Source organism: Branchiostoma lanceolatum, chromosome 8 (genome assembly GCF_035083965.1).
Source record: "Branchiostoma lanceolatum isolate klBraLanc5 chromosome 8, klBraLanc5.hap2, whole genome shotgun sequence".
Classification (NCBI taxonomy): Eukaryota; Metazoa; Chordata; class Leptocardii; order Amphioxiformes; family Branchiostomatidae; genus Branchiostoma; species Branchiostoma lanceolatum.
Genome location: NC_089729.1, coordinates 5,894,816 through 5,914,276, shown reverse-complemented (window position 1 = coordinate 5,914,276; position 19,461 = coordinate 5,894,816). Strand labels below are relative to the sequence as shown.

The 19,461-nt window shown below is 41.8% G+C and overlaps 1 protein-coding gene across 1 annotated transcript in view; it reads right to left on the bottom strand.

The window, feature by feature from the left end:
* Nucleotides 1-19,461, bottom strand: part of LOC136439619 (beta-1,3-N-acetylglucosaminyltransferase lunatic fringe-like) — a 30,057-nt gene that overhangs the window by 9,448 nt on the left and 1,148 nt on the right. Inside the window, exons 2-3 of the mRNA XM_066435069.1 lie at nt 8,238-8,286; nt 3,254-3,296 (exon numbers count right to left, since the gene is read on the bottom strand). Of these exons, the coding sequence (XP_066291166.1) occupies nt 3,254-3,296; nt 8,238-8,286 (92 nt within the window). The remainder of the gene's footprint in view (nt 1-3,253; nt 3,297-8,237; nt 8,287-19,461) is intronic.

Genomic DNA, 19,461 nt, shown 5'->3' with positions numbered 1-19,461 from the left:
TGACTGACAACCCCTTCCCCATCTACCACCAGCCCCTGTTCCCATGTACTGTACATTGATACGTGCCTGACCAACTCACCCCCTAATCATGCCCTCTCAAACAATAGCTGCACATCTGGTTTGGTGGGAGGGGAACACCTGCAAACAAATCACCTCCCATTCTGGCCTGGGCACCCCTGGATAACTCCCACCCAGGAACAAGTACAGACAAATGGTGGGAAATTACAAAAATTACACACTGATGAGGGACCAGACTGCACTTTCATTGTCAGTAATTTGCATAACCAGTGACAGAGGTTATAGCAGACTGTAAAATGTCACAAAAGGCTGGATCGAAGCCTACAATTTGCAGGTTTGCAAGAAACACCTACACAACATAACTGAAAAAGTACTGGTGTAATAAACGCATCTTATGTATGTAATAGGTACTTGTTGATTAATCAAATTACTCTCCATTGTTATGGACATAAACTGACCATCATTGTATCCATGTATTACTACACAGCTGACCCCTTGTCCCCTGGAATCCGTGATACATCAATTACAGACAGTCCAAGTATTTCGAACAATATGCCTGGTTATTCACATCAAAATTTCGCTGACCCCGGTCAAGTCAATGCCACCTTCATGCTCTCAGGGTTGTCAATCACCAACTTCCAATCATCCCCATATTCTAATCAATTTGTCACACACCCCTGCTGCTGCCATGGCAGACAACAGGTCCAGGTCAAAGGCCAAGCACTGGCATGCTGTGCCACTTCCCTGTGGCCAGTGAGTCTATATAATACATGTACAACTTTTTTGTATGGCAATTCTTATAGCTTTCTATAACTAGTATAAGGACTAGGACAAACAATGAGACTACACATTGTATTTCACAAATATATTTGAGAAATGAACATCAGATAGCTGGAGTTCCCAAGATGACCCACAGGTGTCTACAATTCAGGTGTCTACAATTCAGGTGTCAATCTGTACATGTCTCAGAGGTTTTGGGCTGCACATGTTATAAAACACCAGGTGAAAATGACATACTGAGTCAGAACAAGAACAGGGCTGGGGCTGTCGTTTGTTCTTTCCTTCAGTCCCTTGAAGTGTCTAGTGGCACATAGGGCAGCAAGTTCCCTTATTGTTTCAATAGCAGGATATGTTTCAGGACATGTAATTGTTGTGCAATAAACTTTGACTTTTTATATTCTTCCGAAAGAAGAGTGCAGCCCCAACCAAGATGTCTCCCACCCAGGATTGAACCAGGGGTCTCCCAGTTGCTGACTAAATGGAACAAGGAGCCCAACTGTGAGGCTACTACCAGTTGAGCTACAGGACCCTACAGTAGCCTGGGTGCCAGACTCCCAATCTCTAAAATATCTATTGAGAGTGGCCCCTCGATAGATTAGGGGTCTGGCATCCAGGCTAGGATACAGGGACATCCCTGGCTGGGGCTGTCTATGGAAAGAAAATGGACACGTGAGGCTGTGGTGGCAACAGACATTATCGGAGATTGAACAATAACAAAAGTGGTCACAGGGGACGCTACAACAGATTAAAGCTACAGGTCAGAAATTCAGGCAGGAAATATTGCACCATTACATGCTGAAAGACTATAACCAGTAAGCGCCAGACCTCACAGATGGTAGCAGTAAAATGTTACTTCAGAACTAGGGAATGCATAAAATGATATCATACCAAATTTTGACGATCAACATGAAAGGAAAACAGGTGATAAATTGTTTTGGGAAAAATACAGGAATTTGCAGGAGCCGGAAGGTATTTGTATGCATAACAGACACAGTGCAATACCAACGCTGGAGTTGTTTTGTCTAAAATATTTGATGTTGATGTAAGTGGAAACCAGTTGCAATTTCACCTACTAACAAAAAATGTTTCAGCTCTGCATGGTACAAAACTGTGGATAAATACATTAAACTTACTGATCAGAGCTCGACATTTTCGCTTTTAGAGACTTTGACTTAGACCCAATACACACTGGGAAAATAATTTTCGACGAAAGTAAAAATGCCTGACGTGTGTCGCTCAACGCCGGGTCGCACCCAGGAAAAAAAGGCATTGTGGTATGTCATTGTTATACGTCATTGTCGTACGTCCAGAAAATTTTCCCTGTGTATATCGGGTCTTACAGATAATTTCTTAGTGGATGATGGCAAATATTCTAACCCATTGTGTACAATTTTTTTCCCCCACAATTTGTGTTCTATAAGGATCTAAGCATTTCCAATCCAATTAACTGTTTCAAAATGCGAATCCTTCACACACTCTATAGTATAGTTAGCTATCTTGCAACTTCCTCATTCTATGACCTGTTGACATGAGGGGGAGGCAGCCACACTCCAAACCTCCCTCCTTCTCCCTGTGGGCTGCTGGAAGCCACTAAACACACCACCCTGGACCCAGGAGACACCAAGGTTGGACCAGGCATGTAAAAACCCAGTAACCTGGGCAGGTTTCTAAAATGGCAGTTGCTGCCTTTCCTCAGCTACCTGTCAGGAAGATTGGACACACCGGTGCAGGTGTATTCACTCCTTACAAAGAGGAAGGAGGCCTGCATTCCAGATAGCTGGATGTTACATACAACAGTAGAAAAGGCAAAGAAAAAACGAAGTTACCAGCCCCAATGACATTTCTGGTATGAATACCTTTTGTTTCACAGATTCTATCCCATTATAGCTCACATACTTAGCACCTGCCTAATTCTCTATAAGCCTACTTCATAATCCAGCCATTGTCTACAAAATAATCCATCAATTTGGATTAGAATGTACCTAATTAAGCATGGTATGAAATCCCTTTCATGGTAATGAAGTGTTTGATCACTTCTATTATCTTATTCGAATTCCCACACTTTGAGAAGATGGATGAGATCATCTATTTTCTGACAAATTCCCAGGAGGTGTGATGACATCTTCATAGAGTGTCACTCAGAATAAGAGAAAAATTGCTCCTTATGGACAAAGAAGACTTTCTAACCACAGTGGTCAAAGGTTTTTGGTAGACTCGTTTTATCATGTTCAACCAGAGCCTTGTTTCCTAATCCTATGAAAAGATGTTACAAGTCACACACAAATGGTCTAAAGGCTACAAGTACATGGAAATCCCACTAAAAATGTTTGTAATGTTTTTTTTACGGCTAATGGAACAAAAACCATAACTTTCTTCTGTTGAATCCTTCTTTTCTTGGACAACAGTTATAGCTACATGTAGTAGGGTCATACAAGTACATGTTCTACATTCTTACCTCATGTGGGAACTGGAGCAGTTGGTGTTGATCAGGTGATCACCTGTAAGACAGAAAGGAAACATCTTATTTACAATAAGATCAAATATGACCTTCATCAACACACCAACATCCACAGTACTGACAGGACACTTCACTTCTCTGTTTTCTCTAGGCTAACACAACATTTATCAAGTGAAAAACAGACACAGAATGATAAATCTTACACAAAGGAGCAACAAATATTCCTGGTTATACTGTTGACAACATGTCTAAATTCTAGAAGAAGGGAATAGCTACAGCATCGCTCATACATGGAACGTCTTACAATTAAACATAATTGGCTTCAACAGAAGCTTTTATTTTGGAGAAAGCCCCTTTACATGCTCCGTTGTCTTAGATTGGTCTTAAGAATAAGAACAAGTAATTTCATCTCAGTTAAAAACCTTATCGAATGATTTTATCTTCAAAAATCTTCTAGTTTATTGCAACAGCCCTGCTACTCAGCAGTACCAAACTATGAGAGTTGTTTTTTTAAGTACCATCCAAATTTTCCCCCTACTCCAAACCTTAATAGTTTTCTGCAGCTCTTAACAGTGAATTAGTTTATTTTTGGACCACATATTACAGACGTCCTGTCAAATTGATAAAAAAATCAATATGTGCTGTTGAAAGGACTACAAGGTCTGCTTACAACTTGCCTAAATCCTGTTGCTCCCTTGACCCCTCCATTATTTCAATACCATGCCCTCGACATGCAGAAAGCTCTACTGTTCTTCACATTTCTAGGATAGAGCTGTCCATCACAATTGCAGACTGTATCGGTAGTGTCAAGAGACTTTGAAGTACTCATTGAAGTAAGTTCCACCATCCAAGCCGACCACTTCTGTTTCCTCCAACCCAGAGTACTATTTTAACAACTCTACAGTCCCTTGACTGGACATATGCCAATGCAAAGTACATGTTACTTTCCATATTCCTAACCAGAAAAGAACAGAAAAATGTTGGTAATATGTTGTGTCCTTGCACATTTCTTCCAACAAGGAAAGGAATTATGTCCGTTAATTTCCGTTAGGCTGGATTTCTTTGAATTTTGAGGGGGGCTGCCTTTATGTTTTCTCTCCTGACTTTCGCATGACGAAACAGCACGCCTGTAATACGAACCCACCTATGAAGTACCTGCTTAAATAAACTTACAGTCATCCCCTGGTAGAAGCAAAACGGCACAGATCGAGTTTCCCTGGTTGAAAGGGCAGGAGTCACCCCTATGCAAACCACCGTAAATGGATCCCTTTCTGTGCAACACAAATATAATGTCCAAACCTCTGCCAACAACCTAAATAAACTTCTTCTAAAGGCCCCTACATTAAGTCTTGTTTATTCAAGGGTAAGATCCCAGGCGTCCCACTACAGGACACCGTTATCAGTATTACAACAACTCCAGATTGTTACCTGTCCTGGCAGATAAGATTTCTACTGGATACACTGGGCTGTTTATGGCCAAGCCTGCTACAACTGCCACCTGTCTAAGACTGCCTTGAAATTTCGTTTTCCTTTGTGGTCCATTCAGTAAATGATCTATACATTTTTTTCTTGGTCATCTTTACCAAGTTCGATAGATTCATCATTTGCTCTTTTTTCACATGGACAATGACATGGTTGTGAGGTAATCTCTTTAGTGTTTGGTAAAAGAACACAGAAATACGTACGGCGGTCTCACAAAGTGCTGAACTTGAAATCTTATCTGTTGTCTGATGCTGCAAGGACAAAATGGGTGGGGATCATACCTGATGAAGGATGGGTATTGACCTCGCTGCTCTACTGAGATCTAACATCTACAAAGCCTCTTTTTATAGGGATCAAAGTGCCTAATCCTCGTTTCAGGGCATTTACTAATCAAAAGTCAGTTACCTGAACAAAACTTTCTTAAAGTAACTGTATGGTTGCACCTTATTTTCATCAATAAAATTTCCTAACAATTAAAACTTCAAGAAAACGAGCTGTGACTAGCAGCTGAATGTGAATTATGTTCCTATATGTGAGATTCACTGTTCAACACAATAGTACCATGAACCAGTCAATAGCAGAGTATTGCCCACGCCAGGTGCAAAGGATGTGTGTTATTACACAAAAGGTACTTTACAGTAAGCAGGATGTCTGCCGGTGGGGACAGATATCAAATACAGCGTCTATTTGGGTCATGGGAAAAAACAACTTGTTTCCTTCTTCCAAGTGGGGCATAGCTTTAAGTACAGCACTTAAAAACCATAATCCCAAGTGATATCATTTGTGGTCAATCAACATGTGTCATCCTGTCACATTTTATAAGAGGCATGAATGAAGAGAACAAATATCATAAATATTTGATTCTTATCTTGCATTAAGTATAAGTGCTTGTCACCCTCGTGATACTGGTCCATTTCTCACTGACTACAAGACAATTGGCTTTCTTCCACACTTTGCACATTGTAGAAAATCATATCACTCTTTGTCTCTCAATCTATTGTAAACATCCCATAGGAAAAAACACCTTCCACTTTCAGTGTACCCACCACATGATATACTGATTCAAATGACAAGGAAACAATGGATGTTACCTATTTCCATTGATACGTATATAAAATATGCATTATCGTAACGACTTATGTGTTTACTTTAGATCTTGTTAGTCCGACAAGTTCCTGCCAATTAAGAAATTGGGTGGTCCTTCTTCAGCCTGACCTACTTGTAAATACCATATACACCACTGACAGACAGGCCTACAGGTCTGTAAATAACTTCTGCAAGTTCTGAGCAGACACCTGTTATCTGTGTGCTGCCTTAAAAGGCTTAAAAAGTTTAAACCAAAGCAGTTCTTATCAGCTGTCTGTTCATGAACCGTTTCCATAGCCTCTACCAGGCTCCGCCGGATGGCTGGAAAAATAGTAGAAATTGGCCGTAATAGAGTGAATAGTGTGCCAAGGGAGTTAGCTACGGAGGGAGTACATTATGCCATCGACGGAGCCTGTCGGGACTCGCTTTCTCGTTTGATGTCCACTAATCGCTATCTAATAGGTGCGAAGTAGCTAAATAATCCTTTTATTGCTTTCCGACTCGCCCGTGACGGCCCGGACAGGAGCAGCCCACCAGCGAACATGTGGACAGGAAGTGTCAGAGATCACGAAAGTTTGAAGTCATAACGGTCCAGACCAGTGCCCTACATCGTAGTTTAAGCGATATTTTTGTCCTCTGATGTTGTTATCTGTGACAGTTTTTGTACTGCGATGGTAGTTGATCGTACGCGTGTGCGCCGCGTGGGTATAAAGAACCCAGGAATGTTTGGCTACGAGTTTGCGGCAGGGCCCCGGCTCGGCCCGCAGTGCAGTGGAGAATTCTGTATTCGTCGGACTTCTGACGGGGGAATCGGCCGGTAAAACATTTTGTTTTCAGGCCACACCGTCCTGCCTCAACTAGCCCGAACCGTTTGTTGCCACCATAAGCCTCTAAAATGCGCAGTTTGGCTGAATTCAACAAGGAAAAAATGTCCTCTACCGTATTTCCCCGCTTGTTCGCTGCAGATTAACCGCACAGTAACGTAAATCTCTCGTAAACAATAAACATATTACATTTCGTTGCTGAAAAAAATCGACTTTAGACCATTTGTTCAACAAATGAAAATGTTTCTATTATATTTTAGCGAGGAAATACCGAGAATGCAAGCATCTTGATACAGAATATAATTTTTGGTGCGTTTTGCTGCCACCCGCGTGTGACCTTTGTCCCACACACAGCTGGCTTCCTACACACGCCAGGCCGGCCGGGCCACACTGCGCGCTGAGCGATTTACGACCTAAATGATCTTCAGCGCTGAGTTAGTTCCTTTGTACAGATAATCGGGGGATTAATTTGATACCCTTTATAGACAGCGAGTCCCGACAGGCTCCGTCGATGGCATAATGTACTCCCTCCGTAGCTAACTCCCTTGGCACACTATTCACTCTATTACGGCCAATTTCTACTATTTTTCCAGCCATCCGGCGGAGCCTGGTAGAGGCTACCGTTTCCACGCTCTTCTGACAGATTCAAGATTACTTGCCTTAATTGGAGCAGGAAACCCTGTCTTAATTCAATAGCTCCTGTTGAAAAACTGTTAATCAGACTACCAGCCTTGTCAGAGGAATCTTTCAGGGCGCTACCCTGATGGCAGCCCAAAAAGGAAAGCACACTTAGACCGCTGTCTACAAAGGATGTGTTGTAATCTTGTAACTAGCTACTACCTGTCTGCAAAACTTCAATGGCATGGTGACAAGAACAGTTAGGTAGGGATGGGGCACACCTGATACACACATGCTTAAATCAACCTTTCAAGCTCTTGATCCCAATATAAGTAAAGGAGATTCATGAAATGCTTTGACTGCAGGTAAACTTTTGTAGATTTAACTAATTTCTACATTGTGTTCCCCTCCCCTCTTTGTGTACACAAACGGGACCCAGAAGTCGCCAGGGTGGACTTTATGCAAAGCCACTGTTTTGGCTGCGAGGCACAGTTTTTGGAAGGACAAGTGCATGTTGTGATTTCCTTTCTTTAGAAGCACAAAGCAGACCGCCTTTTGAAACAGCGAGTTGTTTCCCTGTCATCACACAGGTTTCTGGGACTACTTCTGCTAAGTAGGCATGCACAGCCTAGATCAGTCAAGGTGCGGCCATAGGCTGGAAGCGAGTTGTGTCAACTAGTCCAAATATTGATGTGTTGTATGTGCAAAGTCTGGCTGACTGAGCACACCTTAGAGTGGGAAACAACGGGACGGATGTCTTTGTGGTCACCAAAGCTTTTGTTCATACTGGCATAGATAGGGCATAAAGACAAATTGCTTAAGTCTGAATATTCAAGTCTAGTGAATCACAAGACCCAATAGATGAAAGGGTTACTTAGATAAATTCAAACATATCAGATAGCTTTCCTAAATGAATAAATAAAATGAATGAATGAAAGAATAAATGAATAAATGAATGAAGGGATGCTTACCTAGTCTGCTTCTTAGCTGTTGGTCGTCAGAATCAGTGAAGACAAAAGTCTGAAAAACAAAACAACAAACAGGTTAATCTATTGTTTCTTTGCTATAAATCTTTCTGTTCAATGCAACTGCAATGAAAAAGATGCACTGAATCACAGGAAGCAATGTTGAATACCTAGACAAAATTTATGAGGCGTGGCATTGGCATGAGGAAAAGTTCTTTCACTACCCTGCAACAGTTAATGGGGTTCAAGTCTAGCTACCCCCATGACTCTGCAACACAGAACACATCCTGTCGTCACACCATTGTTATTGACCTTGGGTTCTAATGTAATTAGCTTTGGCCTTGGCTTTGGGAATACCAGCAAGTTTGTGAATGGAGGGGTGTCCTGGTTGTGTTACAAGGATAGATACAGATCTAACACTGAACCCCACATGCGGTTGGAATTTCCAGTATGATGAAGGGACTTGGCCTTTATTACAGGAACTTCAAGTTCAGACGAAAGGAAAAAGGCAGGTACTCCAAACCCAAGGTACACTTGGCGTATAGGACACAGCTGCCCTCCAGCAAGGGTGTTGCATATAGCTCTACTTTCCAGGATATGAAGCATGCAATTTGGCATGCTTTGCATTTTTTGGCAAGTGGTTGTAGAGCTCTCACTGGTGGGAACAAGGAAGCTCTTTCAACAACTTCCTTCCTCCAGGATCGTCAGACATGACATAAAGGTTACGTGCGCATCCAGCACAAAAAGCACAACCCAAGCTGACCACTTGGAGCTTTCTTTACAACCAGAGCTAAGATTGTAAAGGGAGTTCAGAGGTAGTGCAGGGGATCTTTGTTCTGTCTGTGTGCCACGACCCAGCAGCAGGACAGGGTGGCAGCTGGCGGGCCCCTCCTGCCCCCCACCCACCCAGCAGGGACGCCCATCACAAACATGTTCCAAAGCCATTATGCCATTGTTCCAGGTTAGTAATGGGTGCCTTATGAACAGAGGTCTCATGCCAGACCTGTGGACCCCGGGAGTACAAGCGTCGATCCATCTCATCAGAAACCATTTCTGCAGTTCAAATTGTGCACCTGTGACATTACTACAAAAATGCCATGGAACCAATCTTTGATGTTCTTCCAACAGTTTCTTCTTGATGGTCTCATTCTCTCAACTTCTCAAAAACCTTCATATTTTGTAAAATCTCTTAATACTGTAAACTCTAGTAATAGCAGTATGCAGTATCAAATACGATACCAGATTCAGCAAACTTAGTTTTCCTGGTGATACCTGAGTAACAGACTTCACCATGAAATTTCCAGTCAGAAAAGGGGCTGTATTCATTAGTTTACTTTTACAGACTTCCACCACATCTGCTCCCCTATTCATCCAGCCTCCCGCCCACCAACACTATTGTCCGTACCAAGAAATCGAGAATCAAAAGGCTCCTCCATCCTGCCAATTCTGTCCGACATGCGCCCGTTCTTACCGACAGAAAGCGTCTGTAGTCTCTCTAAAGGATCCTACAATTAGGAAGGATTTAAGGATTACTCCTGTGACCAAGCAAGGAGCTAAGTGGTTCCCAACTACGTATACAGAGTTGGAAACCATTATTAGTCCTACACAATAATTACTTTTTAATCGGTTCCCATGCCCTTTCCATATTTCACAACAGACACTTAATGTGAACTTTTCTTCAAGTCGGCTTTGTGTTTTACCATGGAAAGGGAAACCAGCTTCAGAAAAATGCCAATTAGAGGGTCTTCAACAGGAATCCTTGCCGAGAATTAACATAGTTTATAAAGCAGCTTAGTGCGCTGCCCAGCTGTTTGAAGCCCCGGCCCAACAATAGTGCTGACTTCACATGATGATCACAAGCTTCACCTGCTCAAATATTGGCCCTTGGGATAGCAGAGATCTTACTGCTAAGCCTTAATACACAGAGAGGATATACTCTCTGCCTCCCCACACACTGTCAGGACATCAACAAACTACATGGTGTAACCTCAGGTGCAAAGACAGGGTTTCAACATCGCTCTTTCCAGTCTCAATGTAGAAAGCTGTTGATTGAAAACTGTGTACTCTTCATACAAACAAATGAAGTGATGACAAAACTTTGATAGGATAGGACTAAAATCATTACATTCTAACCACCAAACCGAGTAGGTGGGACAAATGTAGAAATGAGAAGTTCAGAAATGTTGAAAGGTAAAATCAATTCATCCAGCTTGCTGCATATCAATCATGAGTACAATATACATGTATCTATCTTTAGGAAAGAGAAATTGCCCCAGGCCATACAGACTTGTCTCTTTATCGCCAGCTACACTACACAAGAACAAAGAGGAAATATCACAAAACATCATGAATTTGACATTACTTTTGCCCGAAGAAGATACCAAGATGGCAAAAATTGCCATTAGACAGCACCAGACCATATCTTAATAGAGAGAGGGTGATAATGGCACTGACACCTAGTCCTAATCACAGCTCAAAATCTGTCCTGTTAAAGGTGCCCTAAGCGGTTTCAGGGGGTAAAACGTGAAATATCCTGGGGAAAACAATTCTGTTTTGTGAGGTTGAAACTGACATTTGCTTCCCCATTCTAGCACATCTGCATCATTATTTCAGACTTTGGGCGTTTAAAAATAGCACAGAAGCAAGCCACAAAAGGAGTATTCTATTTATTGGGTCCCCCCAAAAATCAGCCCAGAATCCAGCCGTAACGGTTTCCTGTCGACAATTTTCGGTAACTTCCGGCCGCGTGACGTCACAATGCCCAAGCACATTGAGCCATGACCACGTGATCATTTCTTCGGATGCGTTCGGGATTTATCGGTCAGAATCGTGCATGTTCGGAAGATTTGAAATGATGGCTGGCCTCCAAGTGCTCAGATTTTCAATGAGTTACCACTACACAACGACCTCACATTTTTGCTCCATGATGGTCGATATGTGATGGTATAGTGTTATCTAAACTTACTATGGACAGAAATCAGAAAAAAAATGATTTTGAATATATGACTTTCAGTGCCCTAATATTGCTTAGGTTGCCTTTAACATCTAACTGTTAGGGTACAAAACAAAAGGTATGGTGATGAGCTATTGTCTGTTAGGTGTTTCTTTGTCATCTGTTCGAATAGACCACCTGCTGGCCAGGTGGGGCTTGGGTATTGACAGACAGGTGAGAAAACAATGGTGCTAACCATCTCTGTTTCCCTCAGAAGATGAAACCAACCGCAAACAAAAGAACAAAGAAATTCACCTTTAGGTCTTCTCTTTTCATCTCCATTTTACTTTCACTTCTATGTAAAGTATCAATAAGAATCTATCTAATCTAATCTTTTCTTATCTTGTCCAGATATGGTAAAATATTACCATAGGTTAAAGTAGAGTTTATAGCCCTCTGTTAGATTTGTAGTTTAATCACATGTATGAATTCAAAACTTACAACAGAATAGAGAAAAAAACTGCAAGTAGCAGAAACACATTCAAAGGACCATTGTTAAAGGCAAAGAAGGGAAGGCCTAGCATACTGAAAGGCACACATGAGTTTAAATGGGACAAAGTCCTTCTTTTGTCAGAAAGAGTTAAAAGACCCATCAAGATTCAGAGCTTGTGTTGCTGGAAGCTGGTGGCAAACAGAAAATTTAAAGGGACCAGAAGCACACTTTAAATCTCATCAAAAATTGAAAAACGTGTTCTAACTGAGAGTGGTTTACATGTACTTTAACAGTTTAACAGCTTCAGTTTGCAGAAAGCTGTTAAGGATATTGAAAAGATGTCCATTCAACTAAATGAGGGCCTGCATGGGGGGGTCCCGACAACGCTCTACGCTAAATTCGGAGGGCCGGCTACGTAATACGCTAAATTCAGAAAGCCTCCCTACGCTCTACGCTAAATTCAGAAAGCCCCCCTACGCTCTACGCTAAATTATGGAGTGGTCGGCAACGCTCTACGTAGAATGAAAACGGCCGATTACGCTCTACGTAAAAGGGGCATGCAGGCCCTCCTAAATCTACCGGACATGGCTAAAATACTAAGGAAAACAAACTGGCAAGTAAGAATTTATTTCTTCTGATCTATGCATGCATGTTGTTGAAACAGTGTTGATAAGAACAAAGCTTTTTGGTTCATTATGGCATTATTGGCATATCAAACATGAGCCAAAACATCTGCTGTTGTAGATTACCATGGACATGTCTTGCATAAAAATGAGGTTATACTGTAGCTCTGTTCACCAATGGTTCATCACTAACTGTGCATGTGTTCATCTAATACATGCACATTTCAAGTACCAATTAGAGTTTGAAAAATAGACAAATCACATTGAATTCATTCTCTGTATCTTGTAAAGGCTGTTAGTGGGGCAAACAGAGAAGCCGGGTGGTCCATAGCAACTTTTGTCCTGGAAAAGGGGAGCCAAGAACCAAAACATGAGGAAATTTCAATTTCACACAAGCAACTGGTTGTTAGAAGTGGTTCAGAACTTTCAGCACAGATGCTGATCTGAGGAACATTAAAGTCTGATATTTCCCAAGCTTAACTTCATAGGGATTGAATCATTCATCTGTCAGTATCAATGTTCACTACACACACATGACAAGTAGTCAGCAATTTTTTAAGTATTCCTAAAAGGACCACAGTCATAATATCATGTTTGCACCTGGCGAGCTCTAGATACAACATCAAGAATGTCGGCTTGATAAATGTGCTTCATAGAAACTGTCTTTCAAAAGCTTTTCCGAAGGATCTTCTTAAAAACAGTAGTCTGAAAGTGAAGGTTGTGCTTCCTGTAAACTGTCCAAGTGGTCCCACGAGAACTGCGACACATCCTGATTCAATAGCAGGAGGGTCAGCCCAATATTGGCCACGGGAACAAGATGAAAGAGAATGCCTGGCCCTTTACCAGTGTTGAAAGCACATTTGTGAAAAACTTTTGGCATGACACATTGAAGTCGTTGTTTGCCTGCCGCCAAGTGTAGATCTCGTGAGGAGTGGGACAGATCCTGGAGGAGTATACATCAGCAAGGTCGGACCAATGGGAACAGCTGAGAACACAGGCTGGGATGGGGACAGAAGTAAGCCCATTGTTGGTGGGACCTGGGGGTTATCCCAGCAGCCAGCAACAACCTATGCCATAGAGAAGGGATGCTGGCAGACAGCACACTTCAAAACTCTCAGGGGCCAACCTCTGGCCTTCTAGAACTGGTCCCTGTTATATATACCATGGCCCAGCGGGGACTGAAGAGCCACACAACTGGAAAAACAACACTAAAGAAACTGCACAACCACATGATTAACCCTGTGGCACATAGCAGTTCTTCAATACTATGTTGGTCTATATGATTAAATAGCAATAGTGTTCCCTACTCTTTTGAATAAAACCTCAGTCAGCGGTCATTTAAGTTCACTCCTTTCAAAATGTCTAGGACTAGAAGCAGATGTCAAGACATTGCATTTTCCAGGTGTCATTTACCCTGACCATTTCAACTGGTTTTGACAGGAACACCTGTATGTATATCTGTTATCAATTTTGTCTGACATACCAGTCTCCTGTCTGCTGTCAAGCACACGAATATAGGACCAAATCTGAGCCTTGTGGATTTCCTTCTGAACTTGAAAGGTTCCAGAATCCTGGACCACAATTATCACCCCATGATTCAGGGATAAGTTGGTTACAAGAGCCCAACTTCCTTCAATATCATCTCCACCTTGTTTTGGGCTGGTTGTGGGGAAACATGAGCTCTCCTGGGGACATGTCATCAGACATGCAAAATCAGGAATTTCCTCAGACCTACTGGGGTGAAAATTTGTTTAGCCATGGTTTGATGAAAGCCACATCTGCCAGTGGATTGGTGCTCAGGAGAGAGGGAAGAAGGAGAGGGGGAATTGCAAGGGGTCCAAAGAGCAACATTTTGTCTAATGCAACAAAAGCTTTTTAGAGATCAGAATACTTTATCTACTGTATCAGACATATTTGCACCTGTGCATTCGCATTTGAATGTACATATCAAACTAGGGTTTACTGGTTGAACTTACGCCAAAGATTATAACCACCTGTTGGGACAATTTTCATGGGACATACCTTTGTTTCAAAGTTAGCCAAACTTATGCCATTGATGAAATGTCTGCATTGCGTGGGCAATGAATTATTGAGAAACAGAATTACATAGACGCCCATTTGTCTTGGACAAAGTGTAATTTGTGACACAAAACATTCAGCCTGCATAATCTGGGCAATGCCATTGGCACCACAAAACCACAATCTTGTTCCATTAGCATTTACCAAAACATAAACATAACAGAGCGGGGCTAAGCCACTTTCTGCTTAGAAACTAAAGAACGCTGTGGCCTCCCTTCAAAATCAAGTGGCCAATGTTGAACCCTGTAACTTCAACCCCAAGGCTCTATTATAACAATGTAAGACATTTAGGATTTAGTTGCCTGTGGTTATTTTTTTGACCATAGTTTAGGGACAACCATTAGACTAATGGAAGCATTTATCAGTTTGGAAGAGACAAAGAACAAAGGCAAGGCTTTCAAAGTTCTTCACTTGGCAGTCTAGGGAGACTACTGTATCGGCAACCAAAAGCCCTGAACACAGAATCCTTCGCCTAATGGTGGTGAACACAGGAACTCGGTTTGTTGATCTTGCTAAATTGATACTTTCATTAGGAGTGGAGTTGTTCTAGCCCACCCAAACATCTTACCAGCCCATTGTGAGAGTGGCAGTATCTCTCCTGGGCTCAGGCCTGGTCTATTTACACAGACAGTTATGTCAACAAACAGGTCGTTCTACATAAAAACCTTCCAACAGACTCACAGCCGATCACCTTTCTGTCCTACAGCAGCTTTGTGATGAATACGGAAGTTCTTTGGACTTTGATGGTTTGTTTTATAAACTACCAATGTAGGCAAGTCATACAGGTCATCTCCATTTCCTTCCATTTCAAAAAATATTGGTGTACAACTGTCAGTGACAGGTCCTGGATTTCAGTGAGTTTTTTTACCTTAAAAAAAAAAAAAAAACCAAATTCTTCCTTTGGTTCTGAGATTAAAAAAATACCAATTTTTTTTTCGCCCTACATGTTTCGATCCAGATTTTCAATTCCTTTGTTATGTACATCAGCCTAATTATAAGAAATCTGCCTCCAGGGCATGATTTGTCTATGTCAAACAACAGTGCTAAACCCGCATAACTGTTCCCTGTCTACATCTTGCCTCTGGGTGATCACCTTTACTACGGGACATACAGACATTCCAACATTTCTCCGTCAACAAAGTCCACGCTACTGTGCTGTGGGAAAACCAAGAAACACTTGTTCCGACCAAACCTCAGCATGCATACAATTCATTAACTTTGTGTTGAGTAAACTTGGACTGTAGAACTCTTGCAATTTCTTGGTCGTCAATCCTTGTTGTAGATGACTGTGTTCTCATTGACATATGTCTGTGAACACATGTGTTGTAACAAAAGCACTGCTATAAACATTCACAGCAAACGTTCATAGCAAAAAAAGGAATCTGTTGTTAACACTTTTTCTGTACTTCAAGTCAACTTTTCTCTTTAAATTATCATTACTGAAGAAGCAATGTATCATATTCTGCATTGTTTCACCTTTAAGGTTGCCCAGATATCAGCACATTAGATACAAATTCAGGAACTTCTCTTTTAAAAAGGAAGTAGCCTGCAGCTCACTCTAATGCCTACTATTAGTCATACCTTGATAAGCACCATTTACAAATCATGTCCTCCCCTTACCTCTTATCCCATCTGTCACCTAGCCACCTAATTGGGCAGCTGCCCATCTTTTTCCCATCATTTCTCTCTTTCCTAAAATACTGTCCTTCCATCAGTTCCATGGGCTAGAAACTTTCAAAGATACTGAGTGAGGGAATGATTGATATATATACAAATGTATTAACATATAAGATAAATATATCAAGGTAGCAATTAAAATGTAGCACAATTTCTTCCATTTTGTAAAGAAGCTTGTCGTTTTTAGTAAGCAATTCAAAATCTCCAGTTAGCTATGATGAATACCACGGTGCCATCTGTTAAAGAAAAGTTTTGAATTACTGATAAGATGCACCTGAGAACAGGTAAGAAACCCAGGTGCCATGTCAGTAATAGAAGGCTGATAAAAGGTGATGGAAACATGTCAGCATAACAAATGTTGTTCTCAAGACAAGACACAACATGCCAACAAGTTGCTCACAGCTGAGGGAGCCTACATGTAAGTCCTCGTCTGTTTTTCTTCAAGATTGCAACTTTTCCTGACAAATTCACTGTGAGGTATGGTAAAGCAGTCATCTTCTATTGAGGTAAGGTATAATGCTTTTTCAAGTAGCTGGAAGTAGTAGTGAAATGCAGCTTTGCTATGGCTTGTGTGTTTGGCCAAGAACACCGGGTCACCCTTACTCTTCTGGAAAAATCAAGTGTGTTCTTATGCCTGATGCTCCCTTATTCACGGAGCTGCCGGTTTTATGTCACCAGCCGAAATGACAAACACAAGTACACATATGAGACACAAAGAGTAGCGAACCAACAATATTTTTGGCAGATGTGGGCTACAATTTATTTCATTGAAGCATCTAACTTCCGAATTGTATAACAAATTTCTAATGATATACGAGATAGTTGCTGCTTGACAATTTCATTGAATTACTTTCCGATAGATATGATGTTAATTAAGCTGTGATAAATTGCTCAGAATGATTGCCTAAAACCTGTCCGTGGGAAGGCTGTGTCCCAAGCCTGAACCCTATCATTTCTTACTGTGTGCAGCCAGCCTTTTCTGTGTGTCACAAGCGGTGGCCGACAATGGAATTAGACAGGGGCTTTCACTTCTTTCTCTCCTCGCATACGAGATGAGGGTACTTTCCATTAATCACAACCAGCATCTCTCTCCTGCCTCCCTCTGAAAGGCCTTGTCTTTTGATGAGTAAATTCTGCGAGCAGGGAACAGTTGCAGCATGAAAATTGATGAAACCCATTGTATGCTGAATACACGCCACCAGAGCATCGGCATTCTACCTACCCATATGCTGTCACACACTGTTAACTTTTTAATGGACAGTTCCCCACAAATCTTCCAGGCCCAAACTTGTCAATTTGCATCTCATTTCGGGAACATAAAATAGCAATGCGGGCTTTGATCAGCCATGAATGACTTTCACCAGCAGCCAACACTAGAACTAACACAACTGTCAAGATACACCAGATTTCTTAGCTTTGTGCTTCAATAGCGAAAGGGTATTGCTGTTTTGAAAATCAAAATACTGCATACACACTAATCACATGGTTTGTTTGATTTTTTCCCTGGTCACTTGCGACAAATCTCAAGCAAATGCAGAACTGCAAAATCTTACTTTTTCTCAAGCTCCGGGTTCTGCAGAGTAACAAGCGTTTCTAGAACCAGGGACTTGAGAAACGTTAAAATTTTGCCTTTCTACATCTGCTTGGAGAAAAATATGCAAGATCCCACAAGACTAGACAGTGGGACAGTCCCCATATATGGCCAATGCAATGTTTCCCCCTTGAGAAGCATGTCACCCTACCCTTCACAGCAGATACTGTGTCCCACGGACATGTCAGCCCTTTACATATGTCCCGTGGACATGTAAGCTGCTTTACACTTAAGGTAACATGACAAACAGTCACAAACCTGTATAATATAAATGGTTGATATGTCAACTGTCCATGCGTCTTGTCCAAACCCCCCTTGGATACACTGTGGGTGGGGGAAACTGTATCTTTGCCCTTCTGTTCATGAGTTTTTCTGTCACAGTTTGAAAAGTGTCCAGACATCAACAGCTAACAGAGGGTGGTAGCCTCAATCAACGCACAGAACATCACTGTACATGAAACTTACTTCTAAAAATGGTTACAACAATGAATGCTTTGGATGTCGGCCAAAACTGCCACATGAGTTGTTTTCAAAGAACCTGAACCAAACAAACCTATCTTGTCCATATCTACAAGTACATGTACATAGTGTCTTATTCAACATAGAGGGTACAGGATCATCTTCGGGTGGAAGATTAAAAGATACAATGTATTGACAGTTCCAATGGTGAGGATGAATATTACATAGGTACTAAACCCCCTAAATCCCTTCTTATGGATCTTTATCTAAATACTACCTGTCAGACTAGACAATAACATATTCTTAGATAAGACACTACAGTTTAACGTTGTTGTTTTTACTATGCCCAGGCATAAGACAGAAGACCTTGCCAGAGGCACCTTGTCAGACAACATCTTACCACCCTGCTGGTATATCCACTTTTATACACATGGTTAACCCATGTATCAGAATGATTCAACTTTTTAAGTGCATGCACATTAATCCTGTAGGAGGGGGCTGGACAAATAAAAAAACTTTTCTTTTTATTGTATCTCTGATCTTTAAAAAGATAAAAAGATACTGTACTTGAAAGTACATTTCTGAAAGTTTAATTTAGAAAACTTTTTCACCCTGTACGTAAACCTTCTACAAGTGCAAGCGGCTTCAGAATTCCAGCTGGCGAAAGCAAATTCCTTTCAAACGAGCGACAAGCTCCCTGGGTGTGCTGCACAACACACCTAGTACTCTACCCCGGCAAACAATTCTCTCCCTGCCAACTGCCTGCAGGCACAATTGTTCGACCGTCCCCCAAGCGAAGGAGGTAATTTCACACGCCACCCCGAATTACGGAAGAAGTCCCAAACAATACGACGACTCCAAGTCTTACCAACAATAGAGGTAGAATCAAGGTACAGGAACCCAGGGCACTTCTTGTGATTGTTCGCGGGAAATGCGGTAGCGGGCCGAAACAGCTGATTTTTTAAAGACGTTGCATTTTCAGACGGGACCAGCTTGTGACTGAGGCGCGGGAAATTAAGTGTGAAAGCCCCACTATTCTCAGGCCGATCAAACAGTGAGCATGTTTTGTAGTATTGTGTTGGAGCCGTCCCTCCGTACCACCCCTCCGGCCCTGTATGGGGAGGACAGGGTCAGAAAAGGCCCTGGGAACCAGTACAACTTCTCTCTGTCGGATTTGTCCCGGGACCCCACTGCTGAACTCTATACGCAAAACATTTACATACAATAGCAAGGTGAACAATGCCCAGGATGATATATGAAAACTGTGTTAACCTCAGGTTAACCAGATTGCTACAGGCACAAAGCGGTGAGAAGCAGGAAGATTACTATGGGTCAGGCTATGATGGCATATCTGACGACTGAGAAATTTTTATGCC